Here is a 26,733-nt window from a genome sequence, read left to right on the forward strand (position 1 = left end):
CTTTACCTAAAGAGTGAAGATCTCTCCAAGTACGATACGCCCCTGATAAGGTTTGATGGCCGAATGGTGATCCCAAAAAGGCAGATTTCGCTTCCTATGAACATGGAAGGTAAGGAGGTGATGGTAACGTTCATAGAGGTCGCTTCGTTTTCTCTGTACACAGCGATCTTTGGAAGGCCGTGGATTCATGCAATGTGGGCAGTACCGTCCACCCTGCATGTGAAGGTCAAATTCCGCACCGAGCAAGGTATTGCTATAGTGAGGGGTAATCAGCAAGTGGCCAGGCAGTGATTGGTAGTCGTAGTTAAACGGGGAATTAAACAAAAGGAGTCAATCGAGGAGGCTCCCTTATAACAATTATAGGAACCCCAAGAGGAAGTGGGGGCTAGCTGTGCCGAGGACTTAGTAAGAGTAAGGATACTATTGAACGATGACAGAAGTTTTCTAATAGGAGCAAGTATTAAGGACAAAGAGAAGGTGGAGATGCTGCAGTTTCTTGTGCAGAATATAGACGTGTTTGCTTGGAGCCCGTATGAGGTGCCTGGGGTGGACCCTGAGTTCATAGTTCACAAGCTCAATGTGGACCTATTGTACCCTCCTAAGAAGCAGAAGCCAAGGAGATTGGCTAAGGAGCACATTGAAGCTGTCAGGCAAGAGGTCAAGAGATTAAAGGAAGCTGAGGCTATAAAGGAGATATTCTTTCCAAAGTGGCTTGCGAATACCACGGTGGTAAAAAAAAGAATGGCAAATGGAGGGTCTGTGTTGACTTTACTGACCTGAAATGAGCATGTTTGAAGGATCCATTTCCCATGCCGAAGATCGATCAGCTGGTAGATGCCACTTACGGACACCTAAGGATGAACTTTCTAGACGCTTTTCAGGGTTATCATTAGATTTCCCTAGCTACTGAAGATTAGGAAAAGACGACATTCATTTCCCCTGATGCTAACTACCATTATACTGTGATGCCATTTGGGTTAAAGAATGTTGGAACCACATATCAACGGATAATGACGAGAATGTTTAGAGATAAGATTGGGCGTATAGTTGAGGTGTATATTGATGATATAGTGGTAAAAAGCAAACGGGAGACGCAGCATATTGACGATCTCAAAGAGGTGTTCGAAGTACTTCGATAGCACAAGCTGCGCCTCAATGCTAATAAGTGTGCTTTCAGAGTGGGGGCTGGCAATTTCCTAGGGTATTTGATCATTAACCGAGGAATACAAGTCAACCTCGATCAGATTGAAGTAGTAAACGCCTCAAACCGCCGAGCAATCCAAAGGAAGTTCAAGTACTGACCGGCATGTTAGCTGCCTTTAATCGGTTTATTTCCAAATTTGCCGATCGGTGCCGTCCATTTTACCAGCTTTTGAAAAAATGGAAGGAATTCCAATGGAATGAAGAGTGTGAAAAGGCTTTTTAGGATTTGAAGGAATATTTGGTGTAGGCCCTTATGCTAATAGCCCTAGAGCCTGGAGAGGACTTATGCATGTATCTCTTGGTGTCCTAACATGTCGTGGGTGCCGTGCTGCTGAGAGATCAAGGTGTGCAATAGCCAATATACTATATTAGTAAAACCTTGGTTGATGCCGAGACGAGATATTTACCACTTGAGAAGTTGGTATTAGCATTAGTTCATGCTACGAGGAAGCTACCCCATTACTTTCAAGCTCATATTGTCTACGTATTGACCGAGTATCCTCTACAGTCATTGTTGAAGAGATCTGATTTTACAAGAAGAATAGCTAAGTGGGGAACTCGGCTAGGATCTTTTAACATTAGGTACAGGCCTAGAAGCTCGGTGAAGGGTCCGTTTCTCGCTGATTTCGTTGCAGAGTTTTCCTCAAAAAAGGGGATGGAGATAGTTTGCCCTGTAGAGGTAATCCTGTGGAAGATATTTATGGACGGTGCATCCAGCACACTAGGAGTCGGGGTTGGAATTGTAGTCATCACCCCTAGAAGGAATAAAATTAGAGCATTCCTTTAGGTTAGGCTTTAAGGCTTTTAATGACGAAGCTGAGTATAAGGCCCTGTTTGCCGGATTGAAAGTTGTTTTAGATCTAGGTGCTAAGGAAGTGGAGGTCTACTCAGACTCTCAATTGGTGGTTAATTAGGTGCAAGGAAACTTTGAGGCCAAGGATCCCCGGATGATGGAGTACTTATGGTTGGTAAAGTAGACTATAGACTGCTTTCTGAGTGTAAGAGTGGTTCAGGTGGACAGGGGGCAGAACCGGCACATTGACTCTTTGGCCACATTGGCGTCATCATCAACCAAGGAAATTCCTCGATTAATCAAAGTGGAGTTGGTAGCAGAATCGAGTATTAATGTAGGGGTAGGTGTTTCACTAGTGACAACAGTTGAACCATGTTGGATGGATCCGATCATCAATTTTTTAGCCGAGGACCGAGTGCCTGCTGATGAAAAGAAGCAAAAAAAGTACGCCAGGCAGCTGCTTGGTATTGGTTATCAGCTGATCGTAAGTTGTACCGAAGGTCTTTACCTCCAGTGTTTGTACCCCAGCAAGATTGAAGAACTCCTGACCGAGCTACATGAGGGAGTGTGTGGCAGTCACGTGGGGGGACGTTCGTTAGCTCACCGAGCAATGACTCAGGGATTTTGGTGGCCACGAATGCAAAAGGATGCTACCGAGTATGCACGGAAGTGTGAGTAATGTCAGAAGCACGCCTTGATGATCCACCAGCCAGTAGGGAGCTTATATCCTATTAGTAGCCCTTGGCCCTTTGCGTAGTAGGGGCTAGATATTGTTGGTCCATTCCCTCGGGCTATAGGAAACCGAAGGTTTGTTCTGGCAACCGTAGATTATTTCACCATGTGGGCAGAGGTAGAGGAGTTGGCAAATATCCGGGATGTGGATGTTAAGAAGTTTGTATGGAGAAACCTAGTAACAAGGTTCGGGGTACTAGAATCTCTCGTATCAGATAATGGGCTGCAATTTGATAGCAAAACTTTCCGCAAGTTTTGTAGCAACCTCGGAATCAAGAACAGGTATTCTACCCTGGCATACCTGCAGAGTAATAGCCAAGCTGAGGCCACCAATAAAGCCATTGTGAACAGGTTGAAGAAAAGATTAAAGGGTGCTAAGAGTAGGTGGGCCGAGGAGTTGCCCAATGTTCTGTGGGCATATCGGACAACCCCGAGGAGATCCATGGGAGAGACTCCATTTTCTGTAACATATGGAGCGGAAGCAGTCATACCAACCGAGATAAATTTGTGTAGTGCCCAAGTTTTAGGATTCTCCCCAGCCAAGAATGCAGAATTAATGGTGAGACAGTTGGACTTGTTGGAAAAGCACCGGAAGTTGGTGACCATAAGGTTGGTAGAATATCAGCAAAAACTTGCTCAAAGATACAACAGAGACGTGAGGAGAAGGGAGTTTAGCACCAGAGATTTGGTACTTCGGAAGGTAGTAAGGAACACCCGAGATGTCAATGCAGGAAAGTTAGCTTCGACCTGGGAGGGACCATATAGAGTGATTGTCATTGCTGAAGCAGGAGCGTACTATTTGGAAGATTTGGATGAAAGACCACTTCCTTGGCCATGGGATGCTCACAATTTGAAGAAGTTTTACCACTAACTATCAGTGTGCAGGAGTATAGGTTGAGTATAACGTTGTGTGTATAAAATATTAAGTAATACGAGGGTGATGTTTATTCATGTAGGTGTATTTGTACTTATAGTTCCATCGTTGTTAACTCATTAGCCCCAGTCAACAAACGCGAAGAGAACTAAGACAAATTATTCTAAGGACAGAAACCTGCTTCTCGGTTCGATCTCAATTGCCGAGCAGGTGGAAACCTTTTATCAAATTATTCTAAGGATAGAAACCTGCTTCTCAGTTCGATCTTAATCACCGAGCACAAGCGAAAACCTTATATCAAATTATTTTAAGGATAGAAACCTGCTTCTCGATTCAATCTCAATCACCGAGCAGGTGGAAACCTTATATCAAATTATTCTATGATCAGAAACCTACTTCTCGGTTCGATCTTAATCACCGAGCACAGGCGGAAACCTTATATTAAATTATTCTAAGGATAAAAACTTGCTTCTCGGTTCGATCTCAATCACTGAGCAGGTGGAAACCTTATATCAAATTATTCTGAGGACAAAAACTTGCTTCTCGATTTGATCTTAATCACCGAGCATAGGTGGAAACCTTATATCAAATTATTCCAAGGACAGAAACCTGCTTCTTAAGGGTCATCAAATAGCCCCCGGCCCAAAGCTCGACCTAGAAACCCGACGACCCATCGGGCTAATGGGCGGCCCAGCCCGTTGTTATTGAGGCCTATGGGTAGCCCACTAGCCCAGTGGGTCAGGCCGTGGGCTAGTTTTTTGCCCATGGGTACCCGGTGGGCTAGCCCAGTAGCCCAACTCGTTGCTCAGCCCATTGGCCTAACCCGTTGGCCCATCCCAATAACTCATAATTCATAACAAAAATATATAGGAAGTGTACGAAGAATTGATCTTGATATATTATAGATGAATTTCTTAAGAGAGCTCTCTCAACCACTAAGATACTCAAAGTAATTGTGCTAAACTTAGTTTACTAAATATATATTTTTCTAGTAGTCTAGCAAATTTGAATTAACCATTTGACATTTTTTTTATTAAAGATAAAAATAAAAAACTATTTAAAGCCTTAATAAAAAAAATTTAAATAGGTTTCCATCAACAAAACAAAAAATTAAATAGATTTGACCGTAAAAAAAATTTGTAATTAAGTATTAAATTATTTAATTCTTTCCTTTAAAAAAATAAATTGATTATTCCCTTATAAAAAATTGATTCTTTCCTTATAAAAATAATAAAATAATATGCTAACACAAGCCCATGGGTAGTCCATTAGGCTCAACCCGATAGCCCACCTCGCTAAAGACAAAATGGGCATTGCCCATGGGCAGGGTCATGGGCTAAGGTTTTCTCTTTCGGCCCAGCTCGACCCGGCCCATTAACTAGTTAATAGCCCATTATACCCAGCCCATTATGCCCATCCCATTATGCCCATGGGCCAAGTAAAAATGGGCTGGGCCAGCCTGACCCGGCCCATTGACGACCCTGTTCTCGGTTCGATCTCAATCACCGAGCAGGTGGAAACCTTATATCAAATTATTCTAAGGATAGAATCCTATTTCTCGGTTCGGTCTTAATCACCAAGCAGGTGGCAACCTTACATCAAATTACTTTAATTGAAACCTGTTACCTGGTTTAACCCCAATTACTGGGAAGATAGAAACTTTAAGATAAATTTTCCTAACGACGAAAGCCCGTCCCGCTCATTTTCATACAACAAATGGGAACCTAATACTAGGTCTCTTTAAGGGCAGAAGCCTGGCATTCATTTTCATCAAGTATACTGGCATACACCCGATTCATTCATAATTGCTAAGTAGACGCAAGCTTAGTGCTAATTTTTTTCTAAACACAGAAAACCTTTTTCAGCTAGGTCCTAGCCACTAAATAGGTAAAGAATATAACCTATCTTTTTAAAAGACAAACGAAGGGCAAGGCATCCATATAACCTATCCTTGTCACCGATTAGAGGCAAGCCTTGATTAGGCTACTCGAACATTTGGAATAATAATAAACAAAAACAAACAAGGCACAGTACAACAGTAATAATGCAATAATTATTCATAAATGTAGCTAAGATAAATGTTCGGTCACCTTACCCAGATGACTGATCAAATAAAGCAAATGAAAGTAAAAAGTTAACCAGTGTTTTGTCACCACAACCCGATGACTGTAGGCAAACCAAGTAAAAGAAATTAAACTAAGGAAGAAGTAAACAAGTAAAAGATAAAAGCAGACTAAAATTAAATAGTTAGACTGAGGGTTTGGTGGGCGGGAGCTGGTCTACATCCTTGGCTTGCTGCTCAGGGGCGTCCTCAGTTGGCTGATCGGCGGGAGGTTGCTGGGCTTGTGCATCTTCGGCGGCATTGAGGTTGTTGGTGATCTCAAGATCAACTGTCTCCACATGGCTGTCAATTGCACGCACCAGCTCCCTCATGCTGGGGGTGTCCTTTTCATCAATGGCACCGACTTGACTCTAAATGGGGGGAGGAGGAGTCGGGTATGGAATTTGCTCGGGGTTCCTCAGTAGGGAATCCTCGGCCACTCCCATTGCCTACAGGGCTGCCAATCACCCCTTCCTGAACCCATGAAGCCAAGCTTGATGGACAATGGGCTCCATAGAGTTTTCAACATCTGTGAAACCTTCATTGTACCGCTTTTCCTCGTAAGCATCAAGGGCCACTTTTGGGTCAGCAATCTCGTCAGCTTGGGCCAAGTTCAGGCTTTTTGCCTCCGCCAATTTCAGCTTCGTGCTCCCTAGCTTGACCTCCACCTCGTTTAACTTCTTCTCCGAAACCAATCGGGCTTTCTTAGCTGACTGTACCCTCTTTTCAACAGCCTCAACAGTTTTGCCCTTCTCCTTCGCCATAGTAGCTGCAACGTCCTTGAGGGCCTTCTCCCGTTCAGCATCCTCAGTAAGCTCCTTCAGCCTCTCGTTAAGAACGTGGGTCAGCTGCGTGGCCTGATAACGCAACAACAATAAATATGAAGGTGAAGGGAATATGCACGCATCAAAACAAATGGAAAAGAGAGGGATAGAAAGTTACCGCTATGGTGTGCCATTGCAACTGCCTAGCCAGCAATTCCTCGGTCCCGTTTGAGAAAAATTGAACATCCTCGAGCAACAGGAGGCCCTGCACCAAGCTCTGGGCAACTCACCCCCCTTCGCCCTGGGCCCATGTCCTTACGCTGGTAGACACTGGCAGAGGCTTGTCACCAAGCTTGAAGGTGGCCTGCCAACCCATCTTGGGTCGAGAGGAGGATGCCATGTTGGTCTCAACTTAGGCTGTTGGCCAAGAATCACTAGCTAACTCTCAGATCGTGATCTTGCCAGATACCCGGGGAGGGGTCTTCGTGGGAGTGTCACTCAAAACCTTGGGAGGTTGATCGGTGATGCGCTACATCTTTTTGGCATAGCCAGCAGGAGGAGGAGGAGTCCAACCCTTGCCTTGGGGTTGATGAGGCTGAGTCACTGGACGAGTGTCGGGCAAGAACCGGTCGACGATCATGGTTCGCCTGGTCACTATCTCTTCGCTCTGATTGGCCTTTGCTTCCGAGGAATTAACTGATTCGGCCATTGCTGGCTCGACTACTTGAACCGAAGCTTCAGGCTCTCTAACGTAAACATTGACTCTACAGCTTTGAGACACAAGTTTAGCTGAGGTGTCCCTCGCCGGTGCGAGATCCTCTGCAGTAGTATACCGAGGGTCAAGGTCCCGGGTTTCACCAACGATTAGCTGGGGAGGAAGTAGATTGGCGTGTTGCACGTCTATGTATAACAGCAAAAGGCTGTCCACCAGCAAAGCTTGACTGAAAGGCTGCCAAGTTTTATAAACGGGAGTGCAGCCAAGTGTAAGGTGTGATGCCCGAAGTTGCTTGTTAGAGTTCACAAATATCTCAAACCTGAGCACGAAGTTCAAGTCTCTCACATGTACCCCTCTAATGTCTGAATTAAACCTTTTGCCATCTGCAGTAAAATAGTACAAAAGTTGGTTAGTGCTTGTTCGAGCGAAGCAATCATAAGCGAAACGTGATCAAAAGAATTAAAAGTGCTCGGTACCGACCAACTTCGCGAAGAAAGTGGGCAGGGGAGCTCGTTGGCAAGCCAGTTGCCGCTCACCCGAACATATTCCCCCGTTGAGTTTCTGTTAGAATCGAAAAGGCATGAAATTAGCTGTACCCATACATCCCTAGCCTTTAAATAAAAGTTAGTCTTAAGGTTGCCGCATAAACTGTACATGAAGTTTATATCATGGTAGTTTAACTGTAATCCATATATTTGATTTAATCTACTGACGCAGCTAACTACTCGGTAAAAATTAGAAGGAAGTTGGTCAGGACACAGACTGTAAAACCTAAGGGTACTAAGTAAAAGAGGGTTCACGGGGAATCTAACCCCTCCCTCTAAGATTGCCATTAAAGGAAAAAACGTAGTGTTGGACCCAGAACGTAGATGGAGAGCGATATCGCCCTTATGGCAATATGCCACATCCACATCCCCAAGGATGTTGAAAACTTTTCTAAAGTTAGCTAAAGATGCCTCAGTGGACAAAAGATGAGAAAATCCCATTCAAAAACTATAAAACGAAGGAAGAAATTGAAAGAAGAGGAAGGAGCAAAGAAACTTACCATGGACTCTAGGAAGGGGTGATCTTGATTGAAGGATTTATGCACTGGAAGAATGCTCAGCAGAGAGAAGTTTTGGAGAAATAGGGAAGCAAAAAGTGATCTGAGGAAGGAACAGTGACTATTTATAAGATGGAAGCATTTAAGGGGGGAGAAAGGCGGGAAAAAATTTCTGAATTCTTTTTTGATCCCCACACACGTGACCTCAGTTCACGAACTGCCAGGTTATGATGGCGGTTAATCCTAACATCTTGGCATAACACCCCTTTTTAGGGCGCATTAATGACTATACTATCTGCTCAGTATCTGACCCTTGGGCTTCCCGAGATATCTCTTGCGCTTGTCATCCTTGATTCGTTCCTAGTATCTGAGCACGAATCAAGGGGGGGCTATTGTACGGGACAGGGCCCCAGGCCTATTGTTTCTAAGAATCTAGGCTTTTGGTGCCGCACAGGGCAGGGCCTTTATGACCTGTCCTTGTTGACCTACGGCCTTGACCCGGACGTACCTCGAAGCCCAATCTAAGCCCAAGATACCGAAGTGAGACCATTTTGTCTTAAACGTCAAAAGCAAGCCCCTCCTAGTCTACTTTAACCTAGTCAGGAGTATGGTTGCCCAGAGATATAAGGTGTCGGCTTCCCAGTAGTGCCTTGGGGGATATCGCTGCCAAACAGAATTTTGGAGGTAGGAACCAATTCCAATGCCATTACCACTATTCCTAATAGAACATCCACTTAGGAATGATGGAATTGGGCCCCCTTTTCACACGAGTGAGATCAGGAAGTAATCATAACACTTCCACTTATTTTAAGCTATAAATAGGAGAATAGAATGAGGGGTGGGGGTTGGCAATTCTGGAGAGAAAGGAGAGCAAAGGATAATAATATGAGCAGTAGGGAGAGCAACTAAGAAAGGAAAAAGAATTGAGTTCGTATAGTTTAGACTGTGTACCTGAATCTCTGAGTAAGGAATTACCCATAGTAGGAAACCCAAAGCCCAAAATACAAATAAGTTGTGAGCCCAAAAATAGGTTGAGCTCGATAATTATATTTTTGGCGCGCACAGGAAAAGTAAAAGGGCTAAAGTTGAATCCAAGTATCAAGCTAAAGGATCTGTGGGCGAGAGCTGGGAAGTGTCCTCGGCTAGCTGCTCTATTACATCCTTGGCTAGTTGGGCTGTCGGGGGTTGTTGAATCTGTACGTCCTCAGCAGACTGGGCACCAGCATGAGGGTCGCTGGTGACTTCTAAATCAACCAACTCCACATGGGAATCGATTGCTTGCACCAACTCCCTCATGTTGGGAGTCTCCTCTTCGTCGGTTGCACCAGGGGGATCTTGGGCAGAGGGAGGGGGCTCCGGGAAGGGTACCTGGTCAAGATTCCTTAATGGAGAGTCCTCAGGAACCCCCATGGCTGGTAGGGTAGCCATCCACCCCTCCCTAAACCCATACCGCCGGGCTTGGTGGATGATAGGCTCCACAGAGTTTTTGGCATCGACGAAGCCCTCATTATACTATTTTTCTTCACAAGCCTCAAGAGCCGCCTTGAGGTCGGCAATCTCATCAGCCTGAGCAAGATTCAGACTCTCTGCCTCGGCCAGTTTGAGCTCCGTTCCCCCAAGTTTCATTTCCATCTCCGCCAGCCTTTTTTCTACCAATGCTCGGGCCTTCTCGGACGCTTGTGCTTTCTTCTCGGCAGCCTTCCCCTTTTCTTTGGCAGTGGCTATCGCGACGTCTTTGAGGGCCTTCTCCCATTCAGCATCTTCGGCAGTTTCCTTTAGCTGACCGTCCATCACATAAGCTAGTTGGGCGGCCTACAAAATAATAGTAAAAAAAAAAAAAAAGATAAGATAAAAAAATGGAGAAATGCAAGCACAATAGTGCATAGAGATGGGAATAAAATGCATTACCGCAATATTATGCCACTGTAGCTGATCGTCCATCACATAAGCCAATGACTCCTCATCGTCGCCCAAAAAAAAGTGCATATCTCAGGTAAAAGAAGGCCCTGTGCCAGACTCTGAGCAACTTTCCCTCCCTCACCTTGTGCCCAAGTTCTGACGCTGGCTGTCACAAGAAGGGGCTCACTACTGAGCCTGAAAATGGTCTACCAACCAACCTCCTGCCGGGAAAAGGACGCAGCATGAGACCCAACCTGTGCAGTGGGCCGAGCATCGTGAGGGGGCTCTCGGATTATAATTCCCCCAGACACTCGGGGGGGAGTCCTTGAAGGCACGACCCTCGAGCCTGCAGAGGGTTGTTCAGCAATGCACTGTCTCTTCTGGGAGTGGCCGGGGGGAGGAGGAGAAGGGGGAGTAGGGCTTCTTCCTTGGGGCCCTTGCTGTTGCGTCGCCAGGCGAGCGCCGGGCAGGAATCGGTCAATGGTCATCGCTCATCTACTCACTATTTTTTCTTTACTAGGATTGGATTCTCTTCCTAAGGAGTTTACTGATTTGGCTGCTGATTGCTTGGGCTCTTAAGCGGAGGCTGGATCTTGATGCCCTTTGACGGGTCTATGAACGGTGTGGTTTCGGGAGGTGAGGTTCGCTGATTCGTCTTGCACAGGCTTACGGAAAGGTTGGGGGGAAGGAAATTAGGATGCCAAACGTCAATGTACAATAGTAGGGGGCTATCCACTAACAAGGCTTGTCTGAAGGGCTGCCACGACAAGTAAACTGAATTGCAACCGAGAATAAGGTGGGATGCACGAAGCTGCCCGTCAGAGTTCACGAAAATCTCTGACCGGAGCACAAAATTTAGATCTCTGATGTGCATAACCCTGATGTCCAGTCAGAACCTCTTACTGTTTGCACTAAAACAAGATTAAACGGATTAATATTTGTTCCAGCCAAAAACGAGGACAAGAAAATTACTAAAGTCACAATTAATATGTACGGTACCGATCAACATCACGTGGTGAAGTTTGGCAAGTGAGCTCGCTGGCGAGCCAGTTGCCGCTCACTCGGACGTATTCCCCTGCCAAGTTTCTGTTAGAGTCGGGAAGGCACGATATGAGCCGTACCCGTACATCCCTAACTTTTAAGTAATAGTCTGTCCTAATATTCCCACAAAGACTGTACATGAAATTGATGTCATGGTGATCTAATTTTAACCTGTATATTTGATTTAAGTGGCTGACGCAACTCATTACCCGATAAAAGTTAGGAGGAAGTTGGTCGGGGTATAAACCGTAAAACCTAAAGGTGTTGAGAATAAGGGGGTCTACTGGAAACCTAACCCCCCCTTCTAAAATAGCCATTAATGGGAAGAATACCACATGAAGGCGTCGCTGAAGAGCGATATCACTCTCATGGTAGTAGGCTATATCCACATCCCCAGGAATATTATAAGCTTCCCTAAAACTGGGTAAAGTTGCTTAAGTATCGAGAAGGTGTGAATAACCCATCACTAACACTAGATTGAGGAAAAGAAATTGAAGAAAAGGAAAAGGAAGAGAGGAAGAGAGGAAAACTTACTAGGACTCTAAAAGGAAGTGCTCGTGGATGGAGGACCTGAACACAGGAAGAGTATGCTCAGCAGGGAGAAATTTTGTGGAGTAAGGAAGCAAAAAGTGATCTAAAGACACAAAAGGAACTATTTATAGGAATGAAAGCATTTAATGAAGAGGAAGGCGGGGAAATCTTTCTGGCTTCTTTTTGTAACCCCCACACGTATGAGCTCGGTTCACGAACTGTCAGGTTATGATGACGGTTAAATGTGACAGCCTGGCGTGGTGCTCTCTTTGAGAAAGTATTGATGGCTGTCTCATCCGTTCAATAGCCGATGGTTGGGCTTCCTAAGGAGTCACTAACGCCACTCAGATTGTCCTTGATTCGCTCCCAGTAGCCAGGCACGAATCAAGGGTGGGCTATTGTACAGGCTAGGGCCTCAGGCCCATTGGGCCTTGAGACCTGGCCTGGCGGCCTAATACACCACCCCGTCCTCATTGGACCTACAACCTTGATCCGAACACCTCAGGGCCCAATCTGGGCCCAAAGGCTGGAATGGGACTACACTGTCTTGGATACCAAAAGCAAGCCCCTCCCGATCGTCTTTAACCTAGTCGGGGGTATCATTGCTCGGAGACACCCTGTACTTGGCTGCCCGGTAGTGCCTTTGAGAATATTACTGCCGAGCGGTCTTTTGGAGTGAGAATCAGTTCCAATGTCATTACCACCTTTCTCAATAGAACATCCATTTAGCAACGATGGAATTGGACCCCCATCCACACGAGTAAAGAAGTAATCATAACACCTCCACTCCTCTCATGCTATAAATAGGAGAATGGATTGAGAAGTGGGGGTTGGCAATTTTGGAGAGAATAGGGCGAGAAAAGAGGAACCATACTAGGAGAGAAAGGAGCAGCTCTGTGAGAAAAGAGGGATAGTTTTGTGAAATAAGAGTGCGTAACTGGGTTCCCAAGCAAAGGACTACCCATAGTAGGAAAACCAAAGCCCACAATACAGATAGATTGTAAGCCCAAATATAGGTTGAGTCCGTTAGCCTTATTTTGGGAACGTACAATATGTATAATTTACATATACATGGAAGAGATGTGTAGTACATCAGATATATGTAACAATCTCTCCTAGATCATAATGATTTTCAAAAAATTGAGCCATTACTTAATATTATTTCTCAATTTAGAATATAATTGACACAAACTTTTCAATTCATTTCTTTGTTTCCCCCTCAATATATAGTATTTTCTTTAGAGATGGAAATTTAAACTTACCTCGTCTTGCCTCGATCCTCATGGCAATGGGATGGGAATAGGGTTGACTCCTTCCCTCAAAGCAAGGTTCAGGGTGGGAGTAGGTATTGAGCCAAGACCCCACCTTGTTTATATTTATTATTTAAATAATAATAATAATAATAATATTTTGTAATCTCAAAACTTGATTATTATTATTTTTTTAATATGTTTTATGAGTTTGAATTTAATGTATTTTATGTTTCAACTCAAATTTTAGTAAATTATAAAAAAAATTAAGTGGGGCAAGGATGGGTGCCCTCTAGGATGATGGTGGGGAAAAATACCCTCCCTAAGGTGGGGGTCGGGCGAGGAATAGAAAACTGGTCTCATACCCAGTTTGTTGCCATTATTACTTTTCTTGCTTTAGATTTGCATCTCATGGCAAGTGAGTTTAATAAAGTTTGAGATGCCAACAAGCTATAAACTCTACCTCATATTACACCTTTTTAATAAAAGTAAGATAAATTATGATATTATGAGTTTAAGACCCATTAAATGGAGAGAAATGGTATGTCTACAACATTTTTATAACAAATCATAGGTGACAGGTTGTTACTGGTTGTTATTGTTAGGGCAAAAAAGTAATCTCAGTGGTAAGTTCAAATTTGAATTAATAACAACTAACCACCTGCTTTCTCAAAAAAAAAAAAAAAAACAACTAACCACCTGTGATTTGTTGTAAAAATATTGTGGACGTAGCACTTCTTTTAAATGGATGCACAACATATTAATTAAAGGAAAATTTTGAGATAATTATTATAAAAAAAAATTTACACGACCTCTAAAAATTCCATCATAAAAAGGTTATATCGTAGATTGGAGTGTGCTTTTAACAAGTAAAACACAAGCGGACAACATGCCTAGACATCTTATTAGCTTCACGTTTTAAACAAAGTGTATGTAATTAACTTCCTTATACTGTCTTCTCAAAAAAAAAAAAAATCCTTATATTGAAGTTATCTTTATACATAGCTAATAGCTTTCATACGAGATTTCAATATTACCATTAACATTTAAATGAATAAGTAATTTAAACTTCCTACTTTCTTCCGGTGGTGGCTCTATGATTTTTTTTAGGGTGGTCACTAAGAAGAATTCATGACCACATTATTTTTCTTGGTACTATTTTTTAAGGAAAAATGAAATTATAGATTATTTCAAGCTTATGAAATTAAAGAAAAGAAAAAAGATAACAACTTAAAAACACAACTTAATCAAATCAACCCAAATTAGAATTCCAAACAATACAAAAATTCATTAACTTGAAGTAGAGATGCAAGAAAATTTTTATAAAAAAAAACCAACCAACAATTGAAAAAAAAAATTTGAGAGAGAGAAAGAACCTTTTGTGTGTAGGAAAACTATATATATATATATATATATAGAGAGAGAGAGAGAGAGAGAGAGAGAGAGAGAGAGAGAGAGAGAGAGAGAGAGAGAGAGAGAGAGAGTTGTAAATTTATAGTAAGAGGAGGGGAATAAGAAAAGTAAAAAATAAAAGAAGATAAATGGATAGAGGAAAAGTGATATTAAGGTAGATAGTAGTGGGGAGATGAAAAGATAACAGTGAGGGGAAAAGTTTGAGAAAGTATAACAATAAGTTATGAAATTAATAAGGAAAAAAAAAAGAGTTAAAAAAAGGAGAGATAATGTTGAAAATGAGTGGATGATATGCTCAACAAGAACACAGCAATAATAAATACAACTCTTCAACTTTTAGATATATATATATATATATATATATATATAGATATAGATAGATCGAGTGAAAGCATGACATGTTATATAAAGAAGGGAGAGAATGGGAGTTAATGGAGAGAGAGAGAAAGAGAGACATTATTTGGGTAGTGGGGAGATGAAAAGATAACAATGAGGGGAAAAGTTTGAGAAAGTATAACAATAAGTTATGAAATTAATAAGAAAAAAAAAAGAGTTAAAAAAGAGAGAGAGAATGTTGAAAATGAGTAGATGATATGCTTAACAAGAACACAACAATAATAAATACAATGCTTCAACTTTTAGATATATATATATATATATATATATATATATATATATAGATCTAGATAGATCGAGTGAAAGCATGACATGTTATATAAAGAAGGGAGAGAATGGGAGTTAATGGAGAGAGAGAGAAAGAGAGACATTATTTGGGCTTCCATTAGCAATTTGAGTGAGATAGAGCTGGCAATAACCAGGGCATTAGATCAAATTGGATCCATGTTAAAAAAAAATTAGAGTTACTAGAATCTTTGATATCACTCAAGCTAAATTTGACTTGGTGGTTAAGGAAAGGGTAAGGGTTCATTTGGATACAGCTTATTTTGTTAAAAATTAAAAACTGAAAACACTGTAACAAAATAATTTTTAAATGTGTGAATAGTGCCGTGGGACCCATTTTTAATATTTTTTTTCTCAATAAAGTGGTTGTGAGTCCTATGAACAGTGCATGAACAATGTATGAACAATGCATGAACAGTGCCGTTTGTCTCCTAAAAGGTAAAACGTGTGCATCAAAAAAAAAAAAAAAAAGAAGGAAAATGCAAAACACAAAACGCCAGATGGAGGAAAATAATTCCTATCCAAACGTATACTCCATGTTAGGTTTTTTATGTTAGGTTTTTCATGTTATAAAATCTGTTATTTTATATATTCCAGTTTCACAAAATATTGAAGGGCCAAAAGAAAAGGAGAGAGAGAGAGAGAGAGAGAGAGAGAGAGAGAGAGAGAGAGAGAGAGAGAGAGAGAGAGAGAGAGAGAGAGAGAGAGAGTGCTTCAACTATATTTAAGGAAGACATAAAGTCTTTATATGTGTTATTTGTGTTTATTTATATTTTTGGCAAGTGCTTAATCTTTGTAAGTGATTGAGATACTCAGATGTATGTAAAATTTAACTTAAGATATGAAATAATATAATTTTATATTTCTCTGTTCAATTTTTGTTATATTTTTAATCTCTTGACGTGTATATTTAGTTTTGCAAATTAAAAATTATGACTGGGTTCCAATTAGCTCAACCTTACCACATCTTCTTATCAATGACTAGTTTAAGCCATAAATGGAGAAGATTAAAGCTGCATTTGTTTCACATGTAAACTAAAATCTGAAAACATTTTACACCCGGGTGTGTGTTTGGCACCACTTGAAAATACAGTCAAACTGAAAATAGAATTCAGTTTGACTGTAAAATAAGCTTCCCAAGGTGTAAAATATTTTCAGCTTCCATTTTACCTTCAACGCATTTCTGGATTTTGTGAGAGCTCACACACTTCTACACACTCCTCACATGGTTCAAAACCCATCTCACCTCAACTCCACCCCACGCACCAACGAGAGAGAGAGATGTCGCTCCACCCCACATGCAGATGCCAATTCGAGGTCCACCCACACTCTGACGAGCAGCATCGCCGTTTTCCCCTTTCTGCCGGTGAGTTTTCTCCCTTTTCTTCTCTTCTCTCACTTAACCTCACCTCCGCCCACTTCGAGCTCCAAATGTACCCGATCCACCAAGGCAAGATTGATCCACCCAAGACCGATCTCGTTCTCGACCCACCCAAGACCAATCTTGTCACCGCCGCTGAAGATCGTCACCGCCGCTGAAGATCGTCACCGCCGCTGAAGACCGATCTCGTTGACCCGATCTCCATCTCTTTCCCGATCTATCTCTCTTTCCCTCAATCTCACTCTTTCTTCCTCCCTCTCTCTCAGTTTGACCGAGTTCAGCTTGTTGATGAATGGAGCTAATGGATTTTCTTTTTTTTTTGTTTGTTAACTGTATATACTAAAATTTTCTATTATAAAATTTGTTTGGAAGCTGTGAGAAGATGGCTGAGAAAATGTGAGAAACCAGTAGAAAATAGCATTTTTAGAATGCAACCAAACATCTGAAAACATTTTCTAAAACAATTTTCATTATGCAGTCAAACACTTGAAAATATTTTCCTTTCCCAAAAATATTTTTGCTTGAAAATATTTTACACTCGGAAAATAAGATAATAGGTTCCACCGCCTTTTCCAATTTCTTGAACTCTTTCACTATTAATTTCACTAATTTCAAAAATAAAAGGTTTTCTTCATTCAATGTTAGGTTTTTCATGTTATAAAATCTGATATTTTATATATTATAGTTTCACAAAAATATTGAAGGGCCAAAAGAAAAGTAGAGGAGAGAGAGAGAGAGAGAATCAATGCTTCAACTACATTTAGGGTTTCTAAAAGGTATGTTTAGGGAAGACATAGAGTCTTTATATGTGTTATTTGTGTTTATTTATATTTTTGGCTAGTGCTTAATCTTTATAAGTGATCGAGGTACTCAGATGTATGTAAAATTTAACTTAAGATATGAAATAGTATAATTTTATATTTCTCTGTTAAATTGTTGTTATATTTTTAATCTTTTGACATGTAAATTTAGTTTTGCAAATTAAAAATTATAAGTGAGTTCCAATTAGCTTAACTTGTAAAATCTCAGATGATTGAATATCTTGATCTGATAATAAAAGAGCTCATTAAAAGCGGATGCCATAGGTTGAAACTCTTTCAAACAAAAAATAAAAATAAAAATTATAAACCTTAAATCTTAGATGTTCAGCCTTCAAAAGTTCATGTGTTTTCTTTAAAAAGAAAAAGAAAAAGAAATACTCCTAAAAAAAAATCAATAGGCATGTAGTGGCATTTTTAGGGTCAATTAATTATGGTTACTTATATATGGATATATTGTATTACAATTTTTTTCTTCATTATTTTAGTGACACATAATATATAATTGAAATTAATTTTTCAAACATTATAACACATATGAGTATTATAAAATAACCAATAACGAACACACGCATCACGCAGGATATCCGCTAGTTTAAATAATGATAAAAGTATTTTAATCCATTCTATATTATTGATGTTTATTATATGGTGTAATTGTTTCCCACATCAGTTTTTTGCTTTCTTATTTAAAAAACATAAACCAAATAAACAATATATATATATATATATATATATATATATATATAGTGGTCCTAAAAAAAGTAATTCTAATACCACATAAAATGTCACAACTTTGTCACAACTATCTTATGTGTTAGATTGTGACTGGTTGCTTGTTACTTTCATATAGACCCATTACTTTTTCTCCACAACTCACAGTCTACCACTTAGACAATTGTGGCATTATGTGGTCTTAGAATTTTTGTTCTAAAAATATTGCACTTAGTATAGCCCCAAAGTCAAGTTGGACTTTGCTTTTACAAAAATTAGTAAAGGGCCCACGCGATGCGCTGATAAAAAAATTTCCATGTGAAAGATTATATAAAATTTTCAAAATATGTTAAAGAAATAACATTAAGTAATGTCGGGAAAACATGAATAGGTTTTTATTGACTTAAAGTAATATGAAATTAAGGGGATAAATAATTTTTTTATTCTCAAGAGGATAAAGAAATAGAGTATGTCATAGAAATTAGTTGAAGTAATGAATTCATCATAAAAAGTGAAAATTTAAAATTGCACACACATGTCCATTACAATTTTTCACTTAAGGTAAAGAGCAATTAAAGGATTAAAGAACAACGTAGGAATATTGTAATTTAAACAATGATAAAAGCATTTTATCCCATTCCATATTATTTATGTTTGTTATATGATGTAATTGTGCCACATGACAAACCTTATGGTCTTTTACCTGGGCTTTTTGCTTTTTTATTTAAAAACCATAAACCAAATAAACTATTTATATATATAATTAGTGCATGCCTATAAATAATTAATATGTGCATTTAACCCATGGACACATTCAATGAACTAATATTTTGACATAAATGTAATCTTTGTTGAGGTGGAAGCCTAAATGAAGAATATGCCACTTGGTAGAATCTCATGCACTCCTAGATAAGATCTCTACTTATATATATATATATATATATATATATATATATATAAATTGTTTTAGATTGATTAGTAAAGTCTCTTGTAATTAAGCAAGAAATATGGCCTACAGTTATAAGTTGAAACTTTATAATATCTAATAAAAATGTAATGTTGAAAGGTAATAGTATTGAATGTACTTTTACATATCCAACTTTTTTTTTTCAATATAAATATGATGGGGATTGGAATTTTTGGGGTTTACTTTATAATAATTGTTCTTTAACATCCAACCAAGTTATTAATTGAATTTTTTTTGGTATCCCTCGAACTCGAATGCAAGACCTTATTTAAGGAGAAGAAACTTTACCAAGTCACACAAATTGAAACACTCAAATATATGACTTTAAAACATGTAACTTGGGCTTATCCAAAAAAAAAAAACATGTAACTTGGGGATTGGAGTCATTTTTCTTTGAAACTGGCATGAACAAACTTCATCAAGTAAAATACAGTTTTCCCCCCAAATCCATCATATTCTCGTTGCCAATTACCATTATCCATTCCTCTCAAAAAAAAAAAAAAAAAAAAAAACCATTATCTATGGCCAAAAAAATAAATAAAAAATTCTGAGTGACTACATTGCAAAAAACAAAGGGGAAAAAGAAAACAAGAAAAGGTATAGAAAAACAAAAACGCAGTTAATGATCATCACTCACTGGTTGTCCACTTCCAAACACAAGGGAAGGTTAGAACTCTGAAGTCTGAACTCTGAAGATAACAAGCTGTAAGTAATAAATCAGGAATGGAAAACCTTTTTTTGTGCAACTACAATTTCCATCAAGTGCTCCCAATCCCAAATTCACTGGTTTTCAAAAAACCCATCTCACCAAGATCTTCTTTTAACCAGGTGCGCTTCTTCTCCTCAGGCAATCACAGCTCCACAACAAGAACCTTGAAGATGGCCCAAACTACACAAAACCCAGGTAACGAAATTCATCATTTCACTCGTACATACCTATATATATATATATATATATATGTATGTATATGTGCATAACTGTATGTCCAGTGACCAAGTTTATGTGCGAGAAACAAACCGTGAAATTGAGCAGGACCCGTTAGCAAGTAATAGCAAATTCGTGGCTTTAGATAATAAAGGATGTATTATATGTGATGCTCATTTTGTAACCGATAGTTTTTTTTTTTTTTGGTTTGTTTTTGTTTTATGCAATAATTTATATGACAGTGAGGATTTAGCTTAAAGCATTATGGAAGAGAAATATGATTAGTGAAACACCCAGAGAAGATTGTTATGTTATGTGTGATGGTCTTTGTGCTTCATTTCATACACGCTTCCATGAATTGAATCTGATGTGAAACAATAGAAATGCTACTTTGTTTTATGGAGATACCTTCAACATTTTTGTGAATTTGATTTGTGATGTTTTGTTATTGAATCAAGATGTGCATTTGGTAGATTCGGCCTTGCAGGGTTTGGTTTTTGTTGGGGAAGAAGTTTGGGATTAGTTGTAGTGTTCAAGTTGGTTTATGAGTTGGTCAGGTCTGCTAAAATTTGTTTTGTTTCTAAGTCTTGTTCTGGGGGTATTAGAGCAAAGCTTCACTATTGTTTGACTTGGGAAATTGTCCTCTTTAATATTTCAAAGAATTAAGATAAACTTTGAACACTCTTTTTACGTCCTTTGCAAGTTTGGAAAGGTCATTCTAAGATGATAAACCATTCTAGCATGTTGTTTTTCTTGATATATGTCTAAAAAGTTGTTACTGATTTGTGAATTGCATCATTTCAGTGGTTCAGCAGAAAGTCATAATACCAAATAAATATGGAGAAAAACTTGTGGGCATCTTACATGAAACTGGATCTTCAGAGGTTATAATCTTATGCCATGGTTTTCAATCCTCAAAGGTTGGTGTTTCTAATTCTAATAAGAAAAGTGGTTAGTTCCCCCCACCCCTCTAGCTGTTCCTCCCAGTTTTATTTAGTACTCTCATAGTTAATGTTTTCCAAAAATCAATTTTGCTTTAGGGTTTTTTTATTATTTTATATTATTATTATTATTTTTGGAAGTTTGATTGTTGGATGTAATTATGTAAATATGTGTAAATTTATGAATATATAGGCAAACATTGTAACTTGGCTTCCTTTTGAGGAAGAGTTTTACAACTGATATTTTTCCACCTCCAGGAATATAATACTATGGTGAACCTTGCTGTTTCATTGGAAAATGAAGGAATCAGTGCCTTCCGTTTTGACTTTGCTGGAAATGGGTAAGCTGGTAGAATTACTGGTTGTAACTGTTTGGATTCTTAAAAGATTATTATAAAGATTTCTTTACTTGTGCTACTTCTATCTTCTAGTTGTTTGAAGATAGTCTTTACATATATTTATGCAGTTCCACAACTACTATAGTAACAGAAGGCAGATAACATGTAATGGTGGATGCTTTAATAATGTAATATAACAGGTACCTAAATGCAAATTCTGCTTCTCCGGTTGCTGCTGTTCTTGGCTGATCTCGTCATTCATGAAAGTTTTTAGCAGCAATCAAATTTTTCCTTAAAAAAAGTGAATTAATTTTCTCTATATAATCTAAGAATCTTATGGAATTGCATCCTTGCTATCTGCCATAACTTTATCAAATGAAAACCTAGTCCACGGACTCCTCACCAAATGTGTTGCTGAATGGAGTTGTGAGTCATCAAAAAAACCTAAACTTGAAATCCATCAGTCTTAATGTAATGATTTAGTTCTAAATTTATACCACAATATTTTGATGTGTGTAGAATTGTATTTAATCCTTCACTTCTATTGTCAGGGTTATCTATTCTCTTTGATTCAAGTACAAGCAAAATCCTAACCACATGAGAAGTCATTCGCTCATGGTTGAGCACATATGTGAAACACTTTATAGGCTTTTTGTATGGTAGCATACAACTTATTTATCTATTTTGATTTTGTTATTATAGATAGTCTGGTTTAGTTAATGACCATAGTGAAATTCCTGTTGTTGTTCTTAATGAAGGAGACTATTATCTTCAATTTATACTATATTGGCCAGACATTTTACCCTCTCTAGGACACACAATAAGATTGATTTGCCAACAACAACAAAAAAGAAAAAAGAAGAAGTTAAAGTTAACATTGCAATTGTTGAAAGAATGACTTCATTTTTACTTAACTGACATATGCTTGTTCCTCCATCTGTATCATGTTCTTCTTCTGTGGTTTAAAGTTGTGATATATGTTCTAGTTTTGAGTGTCAACTGCCAATCTTGGTAGTTCTTACCCAACACATTTCCTTTCATGTGATATTAGTGCTCCATTTTGCTGTTTCAGGGAAAGTGAAGGTGTGTTTCAGTTTGCTAACTATTGGAGAGAGGTTGATGACTTGCATGCTGTAATCCAACACTTCTCTGGAGCAAACCGTGTAATAAGTGCAATTATTGGGCATAGTAAAGGTAAATTGTTAACATACTCAACATATGAATATCACTGATAAGAAAGGAAAAATTTTATACATGGTTTTTCTCCTCTTTGATGACTAAATAGAGCTGGAAAAAAGTCTTATGCCCCCTTGCCCCATTGGGCCCCAACCAAAATTCTCTATCCTCTTGTTTTACTCCTATCATCATCTTCATTTTTGGGCCTTCTTTACATTTATACAAGTCTTTTGAATCTCAAAGCAAGAGCTCTCTCTCTTTCTCTCTCTCTGTGTGTGTATATATATATATATATATATATTTATTTATTTTTTAATTCTAGAAATAATGTTGTTTTGATGGGACCCAGTCCAGAATAAATGTTTCCTCTAAATGGAGGAGAGGATATCTGGTTTCCAGAATAGTGGTGCTAGTAGGAATGGTGGAAGCAGCAGGTTGGCAGTCATGGGAGGGAATGAGTGTGGATGTCATGATAGCTGTCCATGTCCTGGTGCTGTTCATATATACATAGATGCACACTGATATTTGTGCATTAGCTTCTGCTTATGGAATATTTCCTTAGTAGGAAATGCAAATAATTTCTATCTGCTTGATCTTCCCAAATGCACATATAAATTTGGTGTAGTATTTAAAATATACTCCAAGGTTCTTGCTTCAAAATGAGATATTTAGAATTTGTAATCTTTAGATTCAACTTCTATGTGAAATTGCATCCACAATCATTAAATGACACAAATCTCATTTCATCATGTATGTTGCCTTGCATTTGCCTTAAAAGTTGATCTTTCATTTTTGTGTCAGTATTTTTACCTAGTTTTCTTGAAGTTCAATAATAAAAGAATGACTTTTTATGTGTAAATTCATCCATTGTAAGTGCTGAAAATATAAATGCAGGAGGCAATGTGGTGCTACTCTACCCTGCTAAATATCATGATATCCACACAGTTGTCAATCTTTCTGGCCGTTATGACCTGAATAAAGGCATTGAAGAACGCGTGGGGAAAGACTTTATGCAAAGAATCAAAGAGGATGGATTCATTGATGTTAAGACTAAAACAGGTAATCTGTTAATTTCTATCCTACAAGGTCATGTATACTTGATGATATGAAATCTTTCAGTTTACAAAGTACTTGTTTTCACATGCTTTTCTTCCTCAATGCTTTGCATATGCTCAAGCTTAATTCGCTTTTCAGAGAATTTTGGATCAAGCATAACTCCATCATCAATGATGGCAGATCCATCTGCTTATTTTCTGTCAAGTGAATTTTGAAAAAGAAAAATTAACTATTTGTCCCTTTGTCCCAAATTGTTGGTCCTTTATTCCATTTTGGGATGTCCCCAAATATAGTCCTCTTTGAAAAGTCAATATGTAAATTTCTTAATTTACCCTTTATTTAAAAATTCAAGTAAAATACTATTTTGGTCCCTAAATTTTATCAAAAGTTTGTTTTTCATCCTTAAACTTTAAGAAGTTCTTTTTTTGTCCATAAACTATTGAAAAGTTCATCTTTCGTCCTTAAACTATTGAAAATGTTTTATTCATGTCCTTAAACTTTATTAAAAGTTTGTTTTTCATCCCTAAGCTATTAAAAAAGTTCTTTTTTCATCTCTATTTTTGTCTCTAAACTATTGAAAAAACTCTTTACAAAGTTTAGGGATGAAAAAAGAATTTTTTAAAGTTCAAGGACCAAAAGCAAACTTTTTGTAAAGTTTAGGAACCAAAATAGTATTTTACCCTAAAAATTCAATACCATTCTTTTATTAAAGTTTAAATTAATGAGGGTAGTTGTGTAAACTTATACATTTTGACTAAAAGACAACACATTAAATGATGTTCCCTTAAAAAGTTAGATTTCCTAAACATGACCAACAATTTGGGTCGGAGGGAGTACTATTTAAATGAATTATAAAGACAATGTGACTTATATTTTGATACTTTGTAGGAAGTGTTGATTTCCGTGTGACTGAGGAAACTTTACTGGACCGCCTAAGTACAAATATGCATGAAGCATGCCTTAAGATAGACAAAGAGTGCCGGTGAGTTAATTTTTCTTGCATTTTGCCTTTATGTGTTCTTTCATCTCTTGCTTTACCAAGTTTATCATATTTTATGAAACATTACATAATGTTCTTAGTTAATATGAAAACATAATTACATAGCATATTTTTTCTTGATGGTTCACAATTTCTAACATTCTGCCAGCAATTGATATCCCACAATGATTAAACCATGTTTTTTGGCTTTTTGTAAGCCTGGTAGGCTCACTGCTTAACTTGGGCTCAGTTAGGAAAAAAGAGAAGGAAGGGGAAAAAAAGTGGGTGGGGTGGGGGGATCTATTCGCTAGTCAAATCTTGTAGAACAAAGTTTTCCTCCAAATTGGTTTAGAGGAATCTCTTCCAACCAATTATGTGGCAACTCATAAAACCATCCATTGGTATTATTTAAACAAGCCACATGACTCATTAAATAGGCCATGTGACTAAAAGTACATGTGGATAATTGTTTTAATCTCCACTTGGGTTTAGAGGTAAACTTTGTCCAATCCTATATTACTTTCTCTGTGTATCCTAAGGTCATATTTACTGTTGTGCCACTTTCATGATTTTCAGAATTTGGTACCTTGTTAACTATGCCATATTTGAAATCTGGAATGACCCATGCATAATTAGATCTGGAAAACTTGTCAGGTTGATCGGGTTCGGGTTTTGATCTATCCGGCTTTGGGTTAGAAACGAGTTACCTAACCCATGACCCTCACCCTTACAGGTCACATCGACCTGGAATGACCTGCAATTTTTTTTCCATGCGAAAAAATATATATAAAATAAAAAAAAGAAACTTAATCATATTGTTTTCATCTTCCTCATCTTCCTTTCAATACAAATAAGAGAACAAATAAACAAACGTTAAATAATACATAAATCTTAAATTTACACTGATCGAGTTAAATAATACATAAATACTTAAGGTTATACAATCCAAAACTGTTCACTAATCTTAACATCACCATGAAAGGGTATAAAAACAAAAACTAGATGTGGACCATATCATGTTTTTAACCTTGTCAAGTCCACCTTTTGCATATAAAAGTGAAGAAAGAATTAAGATTTAAAAGAAAGACAAATATTGAGGAATGAAAAGTAAACATAATGGGTCCAATGACTCCAATGGTTAGAATAGAAAATTTTGTAGAGGAAGAATTTCACTTCATCACTCTACTGGTGATACGGGTCATGCAATAGTGAAAACTGAAATTTTGACCGGACCTGACTCAGAATTGCACAGTTTTGGGTCGACCCATTTTTTGGTGGGTCCAAAAAGTCCAACCCATATGAAACAAATTGACCAACAGAGGCTATGGAGAAAATTTTTTAATTGGTTAATACAACTCATGCAACTGGATTGAACCCTCACTCTCCACACCTTACTTGTAGTAGGTTGCTTTTGCTATTAGGGACATTTTATAATTTTTTTGCCTAATACTTAATGTTTTACCATTAACAATGCATGTATCTCTCTCTCTCTTTCTTTTTTGGGTTGGGGTGGGGGGGGGTGAAGCAAAGATTGACATCAGATTTTGGCATAAAGAAATTGGTTGTTCTTGTTGTAAATCTAAAATGGGCTATTTTCTTACAGCTAACTATGGTGCTGATAACTATCTGTATAATTGGCAATTTTCACCAATCACATTATGCACATATCATTTCATATTGTTATTGAAATATAATATATATATTTTTTTTACTGTAAATAATCACCATTACTGTATATACAGGGTCTTGACAGTCCATGGATCTGCTGATGGGGTCATCCCTGTTCAAGATGCATTAGAGTTTGCCAAGATAATACCGAACCACAAATTACATGTTGTAGAAGGAGCTGATCATGGATACACAACACATCAAGCTGAATTAGTCTCAGTTGTTATGAATTTTATCAAAGAAGCGCTGCAGCAGGACAAGGTTACCTCTAGCTAAGCACTTCTGTGTCCACCTGTAGTATAAAGACAAATAGCAGCATATTTTACAGATTGAGTTTTCTAACCTTTCTGTTGAATGATCACAACCTGCCTATGTAATGAGATGATAAAAGCTGCACGTGCTTATTATTTTAACTCATTTCGTGAAGTGATGATCATGACAAATTGTTTGCTAGTTGTATTTTCTGCTGACAAGGTTCAGTTGCATGATTGTCCAATTTAACCAGTGTTCATTGTCCCACTCAGGTTCCAACATTTTGTTGTGGTCACCCTTGACATTTGGTCATAGCATCAAATCATATCTAAAGCATCTGTGATTTTTTAACCCATGTTTATAGAAATTTTGACTCTTGTAAGGCTGAGATCGCCTTTCAGAAGAAAGACGTTGAATGTAGGAATGATCTTGTTGCCATGTTTTTCCTTTTAAAAATCACAGCCGCCTTGAAAAACTTA

The 26,733-nt window shown here is 38.3% G+C and overlaps 1 protein-coding gene across 2 annotated transcripts; it reads left to right on the forward strand.

Annotated features, from left to right (window-relative positions):
- The first annotated feature begins 19,459 nt into the window (after positions 1-19,459).
- On the forward strand, positions 19,460-26,521 carry LOC126714214 (uncharacterized). Of its 2 annotated transcripts, none has more exons than XM_050414251.1 (8): positions 19,460-19,624; positions 19,748-19,823; positions 20,649-20,764; positions 21,044-21,126; positions 22,196-22,317; positions 23,194-23,358; positions 24,244-24,337; positions 26,077-26,521. In XM_050414251.1, exons 2-8 carry the CDS (start codon positions 19,799-19,801, stop codon positions 26,276-26,278), a joined length of 807 nt encoding a protein of 268 aa, XP_050270208.1. In that variant the 5' UTR covers positions 19,460-19,624; positions 19,748-19,798; the 3' UTR covers positions 26,279-26,521. The 2 variants fall into 2 exon arrangements, with proteins under 2 accessions (XP_050270208.1, XP_050270209.1); XM_050414252.1 differs by having other exon boundaries at positions 19,478-19,624; positions 19,767-19,823.
- The last annotated feature ends 212 nt before the right edge of the window (positions 26,522-26,733 follow it).

Source organism: Quercus robur, chromosome 2 (assembly GCF_932294415.1).
Source record: "Quercus robur chromosome 2, dhQueRobu3.1, whole genome shotgun sequence".
Classification (NCBI taxonomy): Eukaryota; Viridiplantae; Streptophyta; class Magnoliopsida; order Fagales; family Fagaceae; genus Quercus; species Quercus robur.

Coding starts and splice junctions, on each gene's coding strand:
- LOC126714214 (XM_050414251.1), top strand. CDS start 19,799: ATGGCCCAAACTACACAAAACCCAG. Junction 21,127..22,195: donor TTTGACTTTGCTGGAAATGG/GTAAGCTGGTAG, acceptor TTGCTGTTTCAG/GGAAAGTGAAGGTGTGTTTC. Junction 23,359..24,243: donor TGATGTTAAGACTAAAACAG/GTAATCTGTTAA, acceptor GATACTTTGTAG/GAAGTGTTGATTTCCGTGTG.